This window comes from Acanthopagrus latus, chromosome 17 (assembly GCF_904848185.1).
Source record: "Acanthopagrus latus isolate v.2019 chromosome 17, fAcaLat1.1, whole genome shotgun sequence".
Classification (NCBI taxonomy): domain Eukaryota; kingdom Metazoa; phylum Chordata; class Actinopteri; order Spariformes; family Sparidae; genus Acanthopagrus; species Acanthopagrus latus.
The window spans coordinates 6,137,312-6,157,241 of NC_051055.1; the positions used below are offsets into that span (position 1 = coordinate 6,137,312).

At 43.5% G+C, this 19,930-nt stretch overlaps 2 protein-coding genes across 3 annotated transcripts; both read right to left on the reverse strand.

The window, feature by feature from the left end:
* Positions 1–357: 357 nt before the first annotated feature.
* On the reverse strand, positions 358–8,832 carry LOC119006666 (skin secretory protein xP2-like). Of its 2 annotated transcripts, XM_037075619.1 has the most exons (5): positions 8,424–8,832; positions 3,921–4,789; positions 3,485–3,884; positions 1,479–1,544; positions 358–1,302 (listed from the first exon to the last, which is right to left on the reverse strand). In XM_037075619.1, exons 1-4 carry the CDS (start codon positions 8,509–8,511, stop codon positions 1,483–1,485), a joined length of 1,419 nt encoding a protein of 472 aa, XP_036931514.1. In that variant the 5' UTR covers positions 8,512–8,832; the 3' UTR covers positions 358–1,302; positions 1,479–1,482. The 2 variants fall into 2 exon arrangements, with proteins under 2 accessions (XP_036931514.1, XP_036931513.1); XM_037075618.1 differs by having other exon boundaries at positions 3,485–4,789.
* Positions 8,833–9,171: 339 nt separating this feature from the next.
* LOC119006098 (matrilin-2-like) lies at positions 9,172–18,775 on the reverse strand. The gene is made up of 14 exons (XM_037074465.1): positions 18,638–18,775; positions 16,159–16,359; positions 15,425–15,997; positions 15,187–15,309; positions 14,239–14,361; positions 13,489–13,611; positions 13,178–13,300; positions 12,467–12,589; positions 12,098–12,220; positions 11,281–11,403; positions 10,788–11,198; positions 10,539–10,691; positions 9,971–10,063; positions 9,172–9,441 (listed from the first exon to the last, which is right to left on the reverse strand). Exons 2-14 carry the CDS (start codon positions 16,283–16,285, stop codon positions 9,386–9,388), a joined length of 2,274 nt encoding a protein of 757 aa, XP_036930360.1. The 5' UTR covers positions 16,286–16,359; positions 18,638–18,775; the 3' UTR covers positions 9,172–9,385.
* Positions 18,776–19,930: the final 1,155 nt, after the last annotated feature.

Sequence of the window (19,930 nt, forward strand, 5' to 3'; positions counted from 1 at the left end):
ACAGTCCCATTTCACTTTAAAAAACAAAAAGCACATCTATTAGTGAGTAAAACTTTATTCTGTACACTAGGTTAGCAGAATCATAGACACAGCTCAGGAAATGAATATATTACAGAGGAAGAAACAGATGGGGAAAAAAAAGATATCAGACATCAAAACAAGTTTTTGTTCCCACAGCGCCCATCACATCTTACACAACGGAAATAACAGAACTTTACACTTTAAACACAGCGTGTAGAGCTAAAGATCATTTATAAATCGTGTCCTACAGGTGATCTCTTACTGTGCTACACATGTATGTAATGCACTCAAATCAAAACCAATGCGCGCATGACATCAGCATTGCCCGGCCTTGTGTTGCCTTTAAGTTGGAAATGCCTTTATTTTGAAGGAGAGAATTTCATGAACATTTGCCAGCTAAAGTACAGCCGCACAGAATGGCTTCATGGAACTGCATCCTCAACCTGGAATTGATTCATTGTGTCTTTACTAACCTTTTGTATGCCACCTGCATGCCTTTTTCTAACGTACACAAAAAAAAAAACACACATTTTATTCATGATTTCTCTATTGGAAACTGTTGAAGGAAACATGGATTTGACTTACAGTAGTGCTTATCAGTATTACACTGGACACTCTGTTACTCAAGACTTAGTACTGTCATTCCTATTAATCAGATGAACCTTATTAGAAAGGCTGTAATTAAAGAATGTGTAAACACCAAACGACAGTGTGGATTCATGGCTGAATTTAAGTGTGATCCTTTTAAAATCAATTTCGCAGAAGTGATAGAAATGTAAGCCGGCATTGTAAACTCGCCAGGGTGTTGCTCAACAACCCAGTGTTGTGTTTTTTTCGTCACCTTGAGCGCTTGGCATAATGTTTATTCACAGTCGTGTTTTGGCTTATATTCCTCAGAAGCAGCTATTTTAAAACATCATCCTTCCCTGGTCCATCACGCTCGCACAGATTTCACAGGATATTGCACCCTCTCGTCTCATCCAACCCATCCAAGTAAGTGTTTTTGAAGAATTCCTTTGCATAGGCCTGTATGTAGAGTATGTGGCGCCAGGCACGTATGGTCTCAGTACAAAACTTGGTTTATATTTACAAATGTAGGAAAATTCCTGATCTTTTCTTCAACCGCATGTTATTAAGGCACCATGCATGTTAATGATCTGGTGTACAGTTTGGTCAGACAGTACTGAAAACGCAGTGTTTGTCACTTTGTCTCGTGTTTCTTCCACTTTTCTTCCAATGGTAGCTTTGGGATTTTGGTTATTTTGGTTGAACCACTTCTCTCTGAAAGAAGATAAAAGAATATGAGTGAGACAAGCCCAGGACATCACTTCCACTATTCATGTTCACTGTTTTGTTTTGGTTTGGTTTTTTTATGAGAGTGTATACAGCAGTGGTTACTGAGCTGATCCTGTAGTATTTTCATTAGGTTAAAGTGTGGATTGTGGTTGTGCTCTTACCAACTCAGTCCTCCTTTTTGGCTTTCTCGCTCTCTGTATCCTGAGAGGCCTCGGTTGCAGACACCACTACACACAGAGAGATTGAAAAGAAGTCAATATGACATGTTCATTCTAAACAAGCCACACTGCAGTCGTTCATGCTGAGGGCACATTGAGCTTGTTTCACATGCGACTTCATCGTCGCCAAACTGAAGATGTAACTACTGTCACATGGCACCACAGAAGCACGAACATTCCTTCTAAACCACATCTGGTTCTGTTGAACAGGTTTACCAGTGATTTACCTGGCTTCTAACACACACACGCGCATACACACATGCTATACCGAGCCTCTGGAGAAAAAGTCTCATAAAAGTTATGTAATAGGTCTTCCTCACCAGACCAGTATTTTACACGTGCTGCCTGGAGGGGCGTCTCTGCCCTAAAAAGTACAGCATGTTCTCTCAGAGTGAAGAGTGGGGTTCAGGCTGTGCAAGCTCAGCGCCTTAGCCAGGGCAACTGACCACTGGAGGAACTGTGCTTTTAATGAGTTAATATGAGTTAATGTCGAATACACACTTGATAATTAGGACACGGATTTGAAATACTTTCAGCCATCAGTTTTTTTTCTAAATAAAGACAGATTTTAAGCAGAGAATCAATTTACTTTGTAGTGAAAAGGTGTCAAATTCCACACATTGTGGCCAGGCATGCAAAAACAGGGCTGCTGTGTCTGTACCTGTCTTAAAAACCATTAGCTGCAGTAGTGTAAAGGTGCAGAGTAATCACAAACACATTATGACTGAATTTCTCCTAAAAATTAGTTGTTGTTTTTTTTGTTTTTGTTTTTTTTACGCGTAATGACTAGGTTCCAGTCAGGCTGGTCGAGCATTTACATTGTCTTATGTAATTCGAAGCAGCAGGGCATGATTATTCTGTAGTCAGTCCACAATAGAGTACAATGAGTGAGAGTTGCGTGACTGGAGCTGTTGTGCTGACAACATGCTCCTGCCATAATCGACACACTCAAGACAGGCCTTCGTTTCTCACTGGCAGAGTGTGTAGCTGCTTTCTGTTCCTCACACTGTGTTATCTGTTCGGCCTTGCGGCCCAACAATATCCTGTTCATCCTGTCAGCTCCGACTAATCACAGACGGCAACTTATGTGAAGGGCTGTTTATTGCATGAACAGTTGGATGGTTTGCTCAGAGCTTTGTGTTGCTAGTCGTGTTTGTGTCTGTTGGAGACCCTCTCAGCAGTGGAAGGGGGTGATGTTAAAGTGAGAACTCTGGACGTGTCTTCACCAGGTTGATGGACCGGCTGGTGTAATTGTTTACTAGGATGTAAACAAAATCTCTTTATCTGTGTGCACATTACTTAGCTTTATCTGTCTTTGTCTCTGTCCAAGCTTGTTCTGCTTGTTTGCACATGTTTAGTGCCTGATGCATGTCTGCATAGATTTCCCAGCTAGTTTAGCCTGTGGCAACACTGGACTGATGGAGGACTGTCGATTTCTGGGTGGAGGGTTGGTCTGTCAGCATTTGTCAATTCTGCTTTATCAGGCAGGTTAAAACACAGTGGGACTCCATGGGTTGAAAGTTAGCATGACAGGTTTTCCCAGAAACAGTTCTTTGTTTAATCATGTAAACCACTGAGGCAGACAACCTGTCATAAATGCCCTCAAGACATACACTACTCTCTCTAACAATTGAAGCCATCACTCACTGGAATCCTATTGTTGTCATCCACCAGCCATTAAAAGCTTTACGGAAGAAATGTGACCGTGCTGCATTGCAGTGTGCCAACTGTCACATGGAGAAGACACATGAAAATCTGCTATACTTAGCTTCATAGCTAAAGTTATTGGGATCTGTTCATCTCACCATTAATGCTGTACAAATGATTTCTAAGTACTAAGGTGGCGTAAGGCTTTTTTTTTTTTTTTTTTACTGTACTATGCAGATCAACCACTTAAAATTTCTGACGATATAAGACAGAGAGGAGTGTAGAATCAAAAAGATTCAAACCTGCAGGTGCTGATGGTGCTGCAGAGTCAGCTGCAGTTGCTGCCGGAGCTTCTGGGGCGGCTTCTGAAACAGCAGGTGTGGCTGCTGGAACCTCTGCAACCTGGACCAGCTCAGCAGCAGCAGCAGGTTCTGCTGTACCTGGAGGTACTGTTGGCTCAGTGGGGGGCTCTACTGTGGCTGGAGATAATGGAGGCATCTCTGGAATAGTTGCTACAGCAATCTCTGGGATTATTATAGTATCTACTGCCTCTCCGGGCGCAGCTGCTACTGAAGCCTCGCTTGGTGTTGGAGCCGCCTCTAGCACTACACCTTCAGCTGGTGCAGCAGCTTCAGCTGGTGCTTCAGCTTCAGCTGGTGCAGCAGCTTCAACTGGTGCTTCAGCTTCAGCTGGTGCAGCAGCCTCAACTGGTGCTTCAGCTTCAGCTGGTGCAGCAGCCTCAACTGGTGCAGCTGCTTCGACTGGTGCAGCTGTTTCAGCTGTTGCAGCTGTTTCAGCTGGTGCAGCTGTTTCAGCTGGTGCGGCAGCCTCGACTGGTGCAGCTGCTTCAACTGGTGCAGCAGCCTCGACTGGTGCAGCTGTTTCAGCAGCCTCAACCGGTGCAGCAGCTTCAACTGGTGCAGCTGTTTCAGCTGGTGCAGCAGCCTCGCTTGGTGCTGGTGCTGGTGCTGAGGTTTCACATGTTGCTGCTGAGGTGGTAACTGGTGCAGCATTGTCAGTTGGAGCCTCTACAGAAGCCACTTCAGCAGGGGCTTCAGCCACTACAGCTGGGGCCTCCTCCACAACCACTGGGGCCTCTGCTGGCTCAGATATAACAGGTTCAACAGTAGGGGCGACTTCAGGAGAAGCCTCTGCTGGCGCAGCCATCACCTCCTCAACAACAGCAGGGGCCTCTGCCTGCAATGCTACAGCAGATTCAGCAGGAGGGGCCTCCTCTGTAGCCTCAACAATGGCTTTGACCTCGGGTGCAGCCTCAGCCACAACAGTTTCTACGGGGGCAGCTTCCTCCACAGGGGATATTGCCTCCACCACCACTACAGCGGCCTCAGGTTCAGTGGCGGGTTCAGCTGGAGCAGCAGACTCTGGAGCTGGCTCTGCAGGGACGACAAGTTCTGGCTGTGGCTCAGGAACAGCCAGAAGGTCCTCCCCAGAACCGAGATCCTCTTGGGCCTCCAAGGCTATCAACACAGCCTCCGCCTCGTCATCGGCTCCCGGCTGAAGATCTTCTGGTAAGGCAGTCTGCACAGGCAACTGCATCTGGTCTTCGATGGTTTGTGCATCTTCTGCGATGAACCCATTTCTGACCGCTGTCAACACAGGGTGACAAAAGAGAGGCTTGATTAGGATTTATGACTTGCAATTATGGCTTATCAGTCCTCAACAGTCCTTTAGCGACTGGTTGTTAATCTGTAACAGTAACAACATCACAACACTGAGCAACGGTAAAGCTTTCAAAGAAGATTCTTCAGTTGACTGAGCTTAAAACTTCTTGGGGGGTCCCTGAGCTAATCTATAGATTGAAAGGTTTTGTTAATAAATGACCACATTTGTCATGACAACACTCTTGTCAACTTAAAATATAATGAAATGGATCCGAACTGAGAAATTCAACCATTCAGGAACCAACTGCTGTATCGTCTCACATTTCCCTGCAAGTTCTTTTCCTGAATATATAAAATGTGTATATAAACTGAAGTGACAGTCTAATAATATTAAACATATAAAAATTATTTAGTAAACATTTTCATGATCGGATCAGCATTACCTCAACTCCTCTTGTGCCAAACACATAAAAAAAAACACAAATACAGCAAAACAGCAGCTTAACTTAACATGGACGTCAGGATGATGGGAAATAAGGCAATATGGCACACAGACAGTGTGCTAGAGAAAACATCCTTTCATTTCCTTAGTTGAAAAATAAGATTCGTTGAAGAAATCCCCGAGGACACGCAAGTCACTCTCAGAGGAAATCAAATACACGTGATGATGGCTCTGCTTGCTTGCCCCTGGGGAGACACCCTACCTTTATTCTCATTCCCTGAACCCTGCTCTCATAACTGTGGATGTGAACAGCAGATGAGGAACAATAGAGGGTTGGGATCCTCAGGAACTGCAGCACACATCTCAGTTACAGGAATCACAACAACCTGACAGAGGCTTTTGAAGAGACTTTTAACTGGGTGTTTTTTTTTTTTTTCCTCAGCAGCAACTCTCACAAATGAGATAAACCAGAAGCTGAACGGGTGGACAGTTTGGACGCTGCTGCTTCCTGGTTTTACTTGTCTGTCAGATGTGGTGAAAAGATCCGAGAGTGATGGGTGGAAGGGAATGTGACGGCCTGGCAACTCAGATCCAAATGAGCCGGTGGAAGAACACGCAGCGCAAAAAAGTCTTTAGGCGAAGTGACATACTGCTGATAATAAGAGAGAAGAATTTGGAAAGCAGAGTTTTTTTAAGCCAGATGTTTGCTTCAACTCCTATTACAGGCCTTTGACTTAACACACTTTCCCTTTAAAAACGTTTTCCATCGTTAGCAGATATTGCCAACTATAACAGACAATACAAAGCTGTTGTCTGCACAGCAGGCTAGAACCGCTATTGAAAAGTGTGAATGTGTGATCGGGTCGGGACGGAGACGGCCTCTCCAGGCATGGATGACTTGTGTGTCAACATGATTTAGCAGCCAGAGATGACAGAGATCCCAGTCAAAACAGTGCCATGGCTGGCCAAGAGCACAGAGGGGAGGGAGGGGGGCAGACAGGGAGGCCCGGACAGGGGATGGGACCAGTGGTGGCTTGGATGGCATACAGCTGGTCTGTTAGACAGACTGTACACTGTATGAATTAAACCTCCACCCATTCAGCCATGTTTAGAGAAGCCTGCCCGGCCAAAGAGCACAATAACTGGTTTTCTTGTATGGGTGATGTAAGAGCCTGGAAAGGAACAAGAGCTCCTCCAGGTGACCATAGCTGGCTGGAGGGACAATGTCCTGACACACACATCACACAGTGACATAGTGGAAGATGGAAATGCTGTACATAGAGTACAGAGGAGCTGTGCCAGCTATAATAATAGCTACAGAACACTTTGGTCACTCGCTTGTTTTCCTCAAAAACTATTAGCAGCATCTTTTTCACTTTGAACAATGTGTTGAGTGGACTCAACTCGAGCAAGCGCTCGCACAAAGGAACACTTTTAAACAATGACAGTGACCATCGTGTGTATGTGGGAAGATACAGTGAGAACATACTGTACATGTAGCCGTGCCTGGCATGACATATCCATGTGCAAGTGGGCGGGAGTCATGAATAGACAATCATGGTCTGTGTCAGGCCTCTTGGTGGGTGTCTGCACAGGTCTGAACACAGAGTCCATATGTATAGAGCCACACAAACCAAGGCCCACAGAGCATGACTACATGTTAAGTAGAGCCTGGATGACACGTCAGTGGGCCGATAGCGTCAGCTGATATTGGGCTAGCACAGATATATCAGAATCAGTGTATTGGTGTCCTGATGGTCCATGTGATATTGCTGTGTGGTGTTGTTCCTAGAGCATGATGATTCATCTTTTTCAGGACCATCATTGAAAAGTTGTGGCAATATCCCGAGAACATCATACTCGATGTTGCTCCAGGACCATTATTTCAACGTTACTTGACAGAAATAGCAACAGAAACCACATCTGGAGGAAGCAGTTGTGGTTGAGGGTGCTATGTACTGTATAGGACTCCCAAATGGAGACCAGGGATTAAATCCTGCTTGGACTATATACTTTCATTTCATTACTTTCATTTTTCATTCATTCATTTTTTAAATTTTGGTCTCTTTACAGTTTTCTGTTGCTGTTTGACTCAGTATTATGTAAATAAAATACTTGATCCTGCCTCCATTGCACATTTTTGTCGTAACCACAGTCAAGGGATCTTTGCAAAAAATGGGTGTTTATCACCTGATATACTGCTATCAGAGTTGTTTTTACTTCCTCATACCGGTGTCGGTATCAGCCAGTAATATTAGTCAGACTCTAATGTTTTGATGCTAAACTGCTTTAGAGCCGGGCTTTGCTGTCCCATGCACAGGAATTTCAGAGTAGCCTGAAAACATTTCAGTTTGGCATCAGTCTTGTAGCCCCTCCTCTTTCTCCTTTGCAATCCTGCATCCATTGTGTGACCTGTAAATTCCTGGAGTGAAATTTCAAACACTCCTTTATCATGCAAAGATGTCCATCTATGCGACTTACTGTTTGGGGAAAGCCTTTGCATAGGCACGCAGAAGATGCATCCTATCTCTTGCGTCATTTCACTTTGATCTCACAGAAAAAGACCCTTTTAACATGTGTGAAAACAACTTAAAGTCACAGATCAGACAACTACATAATGGCAGAAAACAGGTTGGGTTAGAACTCTTGCCTCAGGCTGTAGAAAGACTGCAAAACACTGCTAGATGGCTTTCGCACAGGAGCATTTATCTCAATTCTACCAATCTAACTTTTTCACATTTACATTTAAATGCCCAGTTAGTTAGATTAGTTAGAATACCAAGGATCATGGAAGTCAGCAACTTCTCAGGTTCTGTTTCATCAATAAGTCATGCAGTTTTTGTCCGCACACTTTCAATGGACATCAAGCTGGAGATGACTTACTAAAAATAAATAGCAACCACTTCGGGGAAAGTGGGTGAACATGAATAATTCTCGTCCTGGAGGTGCTGTAGTATGCTGTGCAGCAGAGGAGAATGAGAAAGCACACGATGTACTAGATGTGCAGTCACACACCCCTCAGCAAGACTGGACTCAACGTATCCAACTAGCTTAGAGCAACTACTGCACACATCTTGACTGAATGTATAATCATATCTCATGCTCACCAGTTAAACAAACAAAAAAACAAAGACAGAAAGATAAGAAACAAACTCTACACAGGTGATCACTACTTACCAAGTGTATCTCCATTGCTCTCCTCAGGCTTTGTACCTGGTCTTTTCTCTTGGTCAACAGTCTGTGCACTAGATGAAGAGCACCCCATGATTGGGAAAAAAGAGTTGAGATGACTGGAAAAAAGAAAAAACTTGGACCTTACTATAATAGCAAAGGCAAGTCCACAGTGCTCTCTGTTAGCAAAGACAGAGCCTGTCTGGCAGCGAGAACATGGACAGCTACAGCACAGCTCTTCGGTTCCCTAAGAGAAGCTGGGCACCATTATCTCCTCTGGTCACTTTGTGTGTTTATGCATGGCCTGCTGCCCTCTTGCCCCAGATCTGTTGTGAGAGTGCAGCTGAGCAGTGCAGGCACTACTGCTGAATGTTCCCTGAATGTGTCCTGCTCACAGTCACTCTATTCATATAGGAGGAGGAGGAAGAGGAGGAGGAGCAGGGGGAAAACATGTGCTTGGAGCAAGTTTCCTCCCCTTAATAGGAGGGTCCCATCTGGAAGATCCACCACCTGGTGGTAATGTTTAGGTTAGCACATGCACAATGTATGCATTTCTGTATTAAGCGGATGTAGTGGGGTATTTTTTATATTACTATTACTGAATGAGAATAGTTTATATTTTTTTCTGTCTGTTGTGAGAAATGGTAAGGTGCCACAGCTGACCTGGATACTGTCTAAATATCCCCCACACTGTCATAAAGCCTGATTGAAAACAAACCAAAAACGTTAAAATGTAAATTGTTTATTTGTCAGTTTACTGTACAAAAGTATTCCTCTGATTGGCACTACACAAAGAAAATTACAGACAAAAATACACTGTGTTTTATACAAATGTGTATAAATAGCTTCAGTAGAAAGCGTTGCATCTGCGTATGAGTCAGTGTAGCTTGTGGAGCGAAATTAAATGGATCCCCTGTGAATGCTACACTGCAGGGTGGTGGTGGTGGTGGTGGGGGTCTCTCAGCCGTTCATTTGAGCACCAGCTGATTCTCGAGGGTCTCCAGCTTCTTTGACATGGCTTCAAGTATGCATGTTAAGGAAAGATGCTTTTTTGCATAGAGTGATCTGAACTTAACCCAAGTTATGACTTCTTACTCGTCATTCTATGGATTCTGCTTTCAATCAGAGTAAAGTCATACAAATTAAGTTCATTTTTCTATATTCTGTTTCTGTAAATCACAAAACATGGCGAAGACCCCTGTCTATCTTATATTGAAGTGTTACCCTAAGGACCAAGTAACTGACAAGAAACAGTTAGTACCAGGTTATTTCCCAGTGTTGTTCAAGGCTAAAAACAGCACAAACAGTCCACAACTGACACATGAATCCATTTTAGTCTCTTCACTACTGCTGCTTAGTCTGGGAAAGCACCCTTAAACATGTAGACATCATGTTTCTGTTGTTAAACAGTCAAACACATTATTTATTTATTTATTTATTGCATGGAGTTGTCTGTTTATTTGCACTGGACAATAGCAGGGATAAATCTGCCTAAGATCGCCAGAAAACAAACATATTGAATGTTCAAGTAACTGTTTTTTAGAAAAGGATATTATTCTGCACCAGGTTCTTCAGCTTCTCAGCCACCTGGTTTTGAAACATTATCACGTTCTCACACTGGCACATGCTTTCATCAGATGGTTTGTCTGTGGGGAGAGGAACAAAAACAAATGAGAAGATCTTCCTGCCCTCAGTTGTGTTTATTTTTTTCCTCACCCTCCCTATCTTACCCTTTTCCTCACCCCATCTCTTTTAGCATTTCCCTGCAGGTTTCCCCCCTGTCTCTCCCTGTACAGACTGTCATACATGTAGTTGTGGTTGGGACATGCTGGAGTGATGTGTGTGTGTGTGTGTGTGTGTGTGTGTGTGTGTTAGGTGATGTGTCTTTGCACAATGTTGCTGCCTGCAAAGAGTGCCCGGAAGCATTGATCATGATGGCAACAGCAGGTGGCAGTGACGCACCACTCTAATAGAGGAAAATGTTCAGGAGAAACTGGCCTGTAGGATGAAACATGACTGGTCACTTGGTTAGACATTTTTTATAGATTTTATCTATGAGCGCTTAACACGATTCTGGACACCCTGCTTGGTTGGTTCAAGCATATTTGACAGAGTTAGTACCTTTACATATCCTCGACTTGAGCTTCTTCGTGATCTCTCCCATTTGCTCAAAATCTTCAGCGTAATAAAGGTGCTTCTCGTCAGGCTCTGAGGCTATTTCTCTCAGCTCCTGTTCAATGGCTTTGCCAATACCCAAAGCGTATATTGTGACCCCTGGAAAGAACGGAAAACAAGACAATGACAAGAAACTCTTATTAGAAAAACACTTTGATTAAAAACTGCGGTGCATCTGACTGGCAAGGAAAGTACCAGAGTCCTTTGCTTTTGTAGCCCATTCAGACACATCGTCCTGGGATCTGCCGTCAGTAAACACGATGCTGACACGAGGGATGTTAGACCTGGCTCCTTCTTTAGCTGAAAAGCTGGACTCAAACATGTGGCGTAAGGCAGAGCCGGTCATGGAGCCTCTCCCCATATACTGCATCCGGGACACAGCTTGTTTGATGCCCTGTGCTGTGGCGTACTGGCCCAGGGTGAACTCTGTCCGCACCTTTGTGGAGAACTGAAGGAGACCAACATGTGTGCCGGCCCTGGAAATGTCCAGCGAGTCCACAATGCTGTTCACAAACTGCTTGACCCGCTCAAAGTTGGCAGGGCCCAGACTCTTAGAGCCGTCGATCACAAAAACCAGATCCATGACTCCATCGCCACACTCTGCCTCTGTCAGGAACACCAAACACATGCTTTATGTGTTGTTATTGAAATTCTAAAGGGAGAGGGTCTGTATTCAAAGAGATCGTACTTTTGCAGCTCTTTCTGTCCTCAGCCAACGTAAATCCTTCAAAACATCTGCAGATGTAGGAATCGTTGGTGCTGACACACTGATGTTCACAGCCATGGTCCACCGTCTGACACAGATCCAGACCTGCGAGGTTAAAGACAAGCACAGATCAGTGTGATGTTGCTGTGGTGCAAAATACTTTCTCGTAGATACATTGTGAAAGGCCCTAATACGGAGTCATTACAATTACAATTCATCTGCATTCTTAATTGTCCTCCATTTTCACCATCAGCATCATTGTTAGACTAATTGGTATCTGAGGACATGAATGCTGCATGCTGGTGAAAAGTAAACACAGAGCGTTCCCTTAATCTGTGGGGGAGGAGAAAACATAGAATTCTCTGCGAGTGCTGGGATTAGCACTGACCTCACAACTAGTTCGAAGTTCAATGGAAATGATGTAACATGTAAATACCAGAAGAGGGGGCAGATACAGTCATAGCAACACCGAAAACATGGAAGATTACATTCTGAACTTGTTCACTTGGACTCACACAAACATCACTTCCGTCTTTTTAAACTGCCAAATACGTGATTAAGATTATGTTTAAATGAGGGTTTTCCTCACGCGGTTTCATGTGAATTGAAGTAAAAAAATAAATAAATAAAATAAACGAGAAACCTCAACCTCACTCACAACAGAAGTAACACTAGTACAGAAATTACATTTCAATTACTGCATGTCATTCAATCCAAGGCAGTTCTATTCCGTAGTATCCAACAATTCAGTGCCTATGAATATTTACATCATATCTGCATCATATGAGCTTGGACTCACTTTGGCATGTTTTCCCATCGGGTCGGAGTGTGAATCCTTTTCTGCACTGACACACACATGAATGTTCTGTATTCACAGACTCCTGTTCGCAGCCGTGTTTCCCATCAGCACAGTGGTCTATCTCTGCAGGAAACAGTCACAGAGTAAATACTGCTACAGACCAATGGAAAGCATTCATCACCATTGGGGATCATAGTAATACAGTATAATCCTGTGGCATTAACTGAAAGCAGGAGGACATCTGCAGTTATTAACGTACCGTATAGATCATCACACAGGATGTAAATCAATCAGACAATCGTTGTGAAACACATTTCATGACATGAAATAAGAACAAAAGATGAGAGGAAAGAAGCACCAGACACGTACTCTTGCACGTTTTCCCATCAGGCCTGAGTGTGTAGCCTTTCCTGCATTTACACACACAGGCATCATCTGTGTTCATAAACTCCTGTTCACACCCATGGGTGCCATCCGCACAGTGGTCAGTCTCTGCAATGAATAATTGATCAGGTTAGGCAGTATTAAGGAGCAGTTACTTAGAAGATGTTCTGCTACTCTGGCCAAGACTTTTTGTTTGTGCTTAGAAAGTTCAAAAATCTTGCAGACATATTATGTCAAATTTACTGTATGTTCCTTTCCTACATTCTTCTTTATATATTCCCTCGTATCAGTGGGCAAAAACACAGGGAGCCTAAATCCAGACAGCTAAATAAACTTGAGGTCTAAATCTAAACATGACACGTTTTTATGTACAGTCTCCCTATTTAAGAGCAATTTAGGTTTTTCCAAGAGTTATCAGCAAATCAGCTCTCTTCTTATACAAACACTAACAGTGTAGGGAACACTGACACCATGCTGTTGCTCTACCAAGCAGATAAAATGAAAATCATGTAGAAATCCTGTAAAGAAAATGATTATCAGATTACTTCTACAATAGATATGAATGCATAGATCATTAGAAATAAATCAATTGCCTGTTATTGTTTAAAGTGTTTTCCTACCGTACAGGTAAAAGAAAATAAAACTTATAGAATTCCTTTTTTTTAATAACAAGTAGAAAAAACATCAGACACGTACTCTTGCATGTTTTCCCATCAGGCCTGAGTTCGAAGCCTGACCTGCATTTACACACACAGGAGTCTTCTGTGTTCATAAACTCTTGTTCACACCCGTGGGTGCCATCAGCACAGTGATCAATCTCTGCGTGACATAAAAGAACAGAGATTGAGGCATTGTTAACACTATCAACAACTGAAAAATCATTTCTGCAGAAGACACTTAGCAACTTAAAGAAAGGCTGATGTAGCCTGAAACTATTTCATTATTAGATTCCGGTGTGTTTCTGTGGCTGCTCTTTTGGCTGATTACCACAAGATAAAATCACTTACTGCTGCAGGTTTTGCCATCCAGATTGAGGACGTCGCCCTTCTTACACCTGCAGATGTAGGACTCTGGAATGCTGACACAGTCTTGCTCACAGCCGTGGTTCCCCAGGTCACAGTAGTCTATTCCTGAGGAGGACGAACGACCTATTAATGCAAGAGTACTTCTCCTTGTACTTCAGCGCTTCTACTTCCAGCATACAACACTGCTGTGTTGAACATTATGTCCCTTATTACAAGTTGTTTGTTGCTGTACTTATGGCCGTAAGATCAACACATACAGAATATCCCAAGAAAACAAGAACACATATGTAACTTATAAGTATGACTTAACATTTAGCGAAACAGATAATAGATATTAATAAGAGTTAATTGATTTGTCAAAAAATAACAATCCACCCCGCACAGGAAAGATCAGACTGTCCTTCTTGTGTTGATTCACTGATACTATGACACCCTGGATACTCCTCCACATTTCAGCAGCTGCTCCGATGATTACAAAAGCACACTTCCTCCAGGAAATCTCCCCCACTTCACTTTCTGTTAACATCCACCAGAGGAGCAAAAGGGTCCTTTTTCCAACAGTGGGTGGAGGGACGTCAGTGGCAGGAAGAATGCTGGCTCTCGTTTGGATCGGAGGCCCAGCAATAACACATGGAATGGAGTAGAGTAACAAACTTAAAGTAGCTACAAAAGAGGAAGTGATGAGAGAGATTAGGACCTCTAGTGATAAAGAATTAAGAGATGTATCGTTACTGTTGCATGTCTTCAGGTCTATGGTGAGTTGGTATCCTGGATGGCAGCGGCACTCGTAGCCATCAGGTAAGTTGGCACAGATGTGCTGACAGCCATGTTCCACCACAGCACACATATCTTCAGCTGCAGAGTGAGAACATGAAGAGAAATACCACAGTCATCTACAGTTGAGTTTGCACAATTAAACCTGTAAATAGGTTTGGGTTGTTTTGGGGGGTTTTTTTGGCCACTTGAGGGCAGCAGAAAAATCTGACACCACCTCTTCAGCTGATACAGCGAACCTGTTGGCCAAAAGTCACCTATTTACACACCTAACAGACGCGGATCGACTTTATCATTCATTTGGAATCAAGTTTGTGTTCCCCTGATGAATGTAAGTCAGAAATGCCATCTCCTTTTAACTCTGTTTTGGCCTCTTCATATTCCTGAGGATAGTGTTTGGCTCTTTAGTGACTAAAACTAGTCGCAAACTGTGTCTATCAGCTGTTTGGTGCTGGACAGGCAGCATACGGGAGGTTTTTAGATTTTTTTTTCCTGAAAATAGCTGCCTACTTCAACTGAAAATGGTGTACCTTACAAGGCTTTGAGCTTGTGTTGAACCAATCAGCCAGAGACGGAGGCTACGGGTGTGGTTAAGGTGTGACAACCAGGGAGGGATGCGACTGCTCATTTAAAGGAAAACAGAGGTCAGTGAACTGCTATGGCATCAGTTATATCAGAGATGAAGAGTTGTTTTTTTAATCATAGAAGGCTTGGCTCTCATGGAAAATAGGTTTCTGCTGACTGACTTTGGTAAGAGTTAGATTTTCAAACAGGCCCTGCTGTTGTTAGTTACGCCGTGATAAGGGTGATAGGCGGATGGTTTGTCCAATCAACTGACCATCTTTTTCTGGGTAAAAATGTCAAAAGAACAGATCCGATGAGAGAAAAGAAAAGGAGTTCCTTCACCTTTACATGTCTTCCCATCAGGGTTGAGGGTGAAGCCTTGCCTGCACTTGCACCTGTATGAGGCAGGGCTGCTCACACAGATGTGCTCGCACTGATGGTCCACCACCTCACACATCTCTGAACCTGACACATGCATGGACACACACCCGCACAGATACTGAAACAAAGGGTGCAAACACACATGCGTGATCAATGAGGACTGACTCCGGAACGAAATGAGAGAAAATAGATTCCTCACCTCCGCACAGTTTGGACTGGAACACAGAGATGAGGGTTTCTATTTGGCTAAAGTTGGCCACCAGGTGCACGTGCTCAGAGTGTGGCTCACTCCCTATGGTCTTCAGAGTGTCCATATCCACCCTGCCGACTCCAATAGCAAAGATCTGAATGCCGGACTGCCTCGCCTGAGCTGCAATCTCCTCCACCGTGTCCTGAGGCCGCCCATCAGTCACAATCATAGCTATTCGTGGGATGTGCAGCTTTGCTGGTCGTGCTCCATCCTCCTCAGTGAAGGACGTCTCCATGGTGTACTGGATGGCCAGACCGGTCATTGTCCCTGTGGCGAGGTGCTCCATGTTCCTCACCGCCTGCTCCACCTCAGCCTTGGTGGTGTAGGTGCTGAGGGAGAACTCGGGCTGGACCACGCTGCCATACTGGAGCAGACCGACCCGGGTGGCGTCAGGGCCGATCTCCAGGAACTGGAGCAGGTTGATGATGAAGGTCTTGACCTTCTCGTAGTCATGGGGGCGGATGCTTCTGGAGCTGTCGATGACGAAAACAAAATCCAGCGGGGTGGCTTTGCACGAGCTCTCTGCGACCAGAGACATGGAGGTTTGTGATCAGGGAAGCAAATAATACAAACACAGAGCTCAGTCTGAGCTGAAGTCAAATCCATCATCTTGTGTCTTAGATAGAAACAGACAAACATACTGTTAGGCAAACACACATTTTAGTCACTAACTGGTCACTTACCCACTGCTTTGGTCTGGGCACTTGTCTCATTCCGCCCTCTGGCTGCAATGGGTCTGGGACGACGCCTGTCCAGGCGGACTGCATCGCAGCACAACAGGCAGAAGAGGCCGAAGGCTAGGGACCTCATTCTGACAAGAGGTGACAACTACAGCGTTTAGAGAGGCTTTCACTCCCACAATGCAGTGCAAGCACAGCACAAGCCTGCATGGCATAGTACAGGCAGACGGACAGAGAAAGAAAGAAAGAAAGAAAGAAAGAAAGAGACGGGAAGACAAGGGGGAGATTGACAAAATCAGGAGAATGTTATTCGTAACACAAAACTGTTGTTTTTAGAAAGGTCTTGCTGACCTAATTATGAAAAGTCAAATGCCGGGAGCCTGGACGTGAGCACCTGTGATCAAAACAGACCAAGACAAAGAGCAAAAAAAAATCAAAATAAACAACCCTTGGGCTGATCAAGATAATTTATGATCCAAATCTTTTGAATTTGTCCCTGAAAACAAAGATTATCTCCAGGACCTTTAAAGGGGCTCTATGTGACGATTTTTTGCATGTATTAATCACTTTGTTATTGGCTGGTTGTGAGCGGATTGTTACGTGGGCAGTTTGTTTAAGTTGTTTAATGCTGCTGGAATGTGAATTTCTTTGTAAAGGACTTGGGTTGTTTTTGTTTTGTTTTTTTTTTCCATGGCAATCCAGGGCAATCCACAGATAGCAAGCGTAGCTACAGTGAGTTTAGAAAGGGGGTCAACTAATTTAACCCCATGTACTCATGACTGGTATCCAGCACAACACAGACGTTCCACAGATGCCTTAATGACTAAATAAGAATCAATAAAAGTCATTTCTGAGAAAAATATCAAATCAGTTCCTATTTATCAAAAGTGAAATGCTGAAATAACACAAACTACAAAAAATGTCTTCACTGAAAACTGCTGCTGACAAACAGACAAACCACCATACAGAATTTAAACATAAGCTCCTTGAAATATAATATAGTGACTGTGTGTGAGTGAGGTGACTGCTGGTGAATTTCTGCATTTAAGTTAATGATGAAGAGGGATAAAAATAGGGAGAACTTTCACCTCCTGCATATTTGACCTCCTCAGCTCCAGCCCTCCCATTTCAGTGTGTATAGATGCGATGATCACCGCGTTGCCGGGGTTGCATAACCACAGCTGAGAGCACATTTCCAAATGAGATAATCTGATTCGTAATTTTATGGCAGGATTCCATTTTGTGTCAAAACGAGTGTGAGCGACACGAGCGCCAAGTTTTCCCATCCACCATATGAAGTCAGCTAAACTCCATATGAAGGAGCTTTTGGATGTTTTGCTGCATAGGTGGTTTAAAGTGATTTAAGAGAGGCTGAAAGCACCGCAGACTGTTTCCCTATCCAGTCCCCAGGAGAGATATTCATACCTGTCCTACTCAGACTGCAGCCTCCCCTGCTGTCTGATACCTGTCTGTACTGGTGCAGAAGTAGCAGAATTACCCACATTCAAAAACAGAATAAAGTGGTGTTGGTCATGTAGGAGAAATCTTAGCGATATATAAGTTATTAGGGTTTCATGATTTCTTAATGGAGCGATGCCACTGACACAGTGCTCAGCCTGTTTGCGGCTCAGGCCGATGAACGGCCCCATAAAGACACGGATATGGTAGCAGCTGACCTGAGACCTGCAGGGGTCACGTATCAGTGTTGCATCCCCGCAGAGAGCTGTCGACCTTTGACCTCACATCTGCTTGATGTCTCTCTGCTGCAGGTCTGACAGTGTTTTCCTCATCGACCGCTGACCAGTGTCACAAATGTACAATCTATTTAAGTGCCACTGACCTCCATAATTTTCCAAACTCCCAGACTCAAGTGTTCTTCACTTTTCATGATGTTTTCCTTCACTCATTCTACTCATCATATGGTTCAATTTATTTAAGGATCAAAAATTTCCCAAACATAAAGTCTTCTTATGAAAAAAATCAATATCAATGGCAAAAAAGCACTGAAACAGGTAATCATCCTTCCCACTTTCTTTTAAATATGAATTATTGCATGTCATTTCATAAACGGTTTGTGAAGCTGCAGTGGTGGGATCCCATCACAGAGAATCCCTCTCACATTACCTCATGAATCAATGCTCGGCTGCGTGTTTACTACGAAACACAAAAACAGCATGTACCTAAGGTGGGTTATGGGAGCCGACCTCTGTTTTGCACATTCTCTGTCTTTAATGGCTTTTCATTATGCAGGTGATGGAAACGAAGATGACGTCTTGAGTAAACACAGAACACAGGTGGCAGCTGGGGATTCCACCTCTCACCATGTTTTGGTAAAAGCTGTTTTGGTCTTGTTTTTTTTTTTTTAAAAAAAAGTTCAACAAAACATACGCGCTCCACTAAAATAACATTCAGAGTATGCAGGTAGAGTTAGCAGTTCTCCAGCAACTGAAAAGACTCTCAAAATAAACCAAAAATGACTTACCCTGTTAACAAAACCAACAATTTCTTGTCTCCTGGATAAAGTTTCTCAGTAAATCCGGACGCTGAGTCAAGAGAGGAGTTCCAGCGGGAGGAATCAGTCACTGTGGTAGCTCCAGACAGTAAACATGCTCTCAGTCTTTATTCTATCTGTCCAGGCACTTGCATTGCTCTGCCCCTTACTCCATCCGTTCTCTCTCTGTTTCTCTGTTTACTCCCACTCTGACTCCAGCCACAGAGAAACCTCCTGTTGAGCTCATGTAGAACAGTAACTATGTAGATACATTTATAAACATATAGACAGGGGTCCTCATAAGGGCTATGACTGGTTTCACATTAAGATCTAGGTTGAACATGCCCTTAATCTCACATTAAATAATAAAATACTTCATAACTTAAATTCAAGTTTTTTAAAGCAGTTTTAAAGGTTCACCCAGAAATGAAAATTCAGTCATCACTTACTCACCCCACTGCCGATGGAAAGTCAGCAAAGTTCCACAAAACATTTCTGGAGCTAAGCTACAAGCGTCCAACCTAGACCGGGTGTCAAGTGTGTTTTAGAACAAGTCCCCATCTCCTTTAATTGTTTAGGAGAATGCTGCAATGCTGTTTTGCTGTGAAGCTGCAAACACCTCACCAACCTTTCCATTGGCATAAGGGTGAAAAGATAAGGACTGATTTTTTTTTGTTTTGGGTTGTACTGTTCCTTTGAGGGACACTGAAAGCATGTGGTTCTGATATTTAAGGGATCCCTCCTGTGTTCCAAATAGGTGTGTATACAAATCACGTGTGCACAATGTTTCACAGTCAACTTTGCATTGAAATATTCCAATCGAAATTCTTCTTTCATTTGATTTTAAAGGCTCAGATATGTTTGAACAGATCAGAAATCGCACTTGTCTTAGTTAGGTCCACTAATTTCTACTAAGTGTAAGAAATGCTGTTAAGACACTGACATCAGACATTTATCATGTTTAAAGTCTTCCCCCCTAACAAGGAAATACTGTTCACTTACACTGTCCTGCAGTCCAGCAGGTCACAGCCACTGTGAAAGAGGTGCATTGTAACTTTACAAGTGATGCTTGGACGAACTCTCAACATCCTCATTCAGGCGGCAGTTTATGGAAAGACCTGGTAAGAAGAGAAGAGCTAACCGCTGTGGGGATACCTGCCCGCCACACGATGAGCACGTTTATACACAGTTACCTCACAGTGGCAGTTTCCAGGCAGACTGCCCAAACAATCAGAAACATTTTACTTTTAAATCATTTGCTCATAAACTAACTTTTAAGTGGGG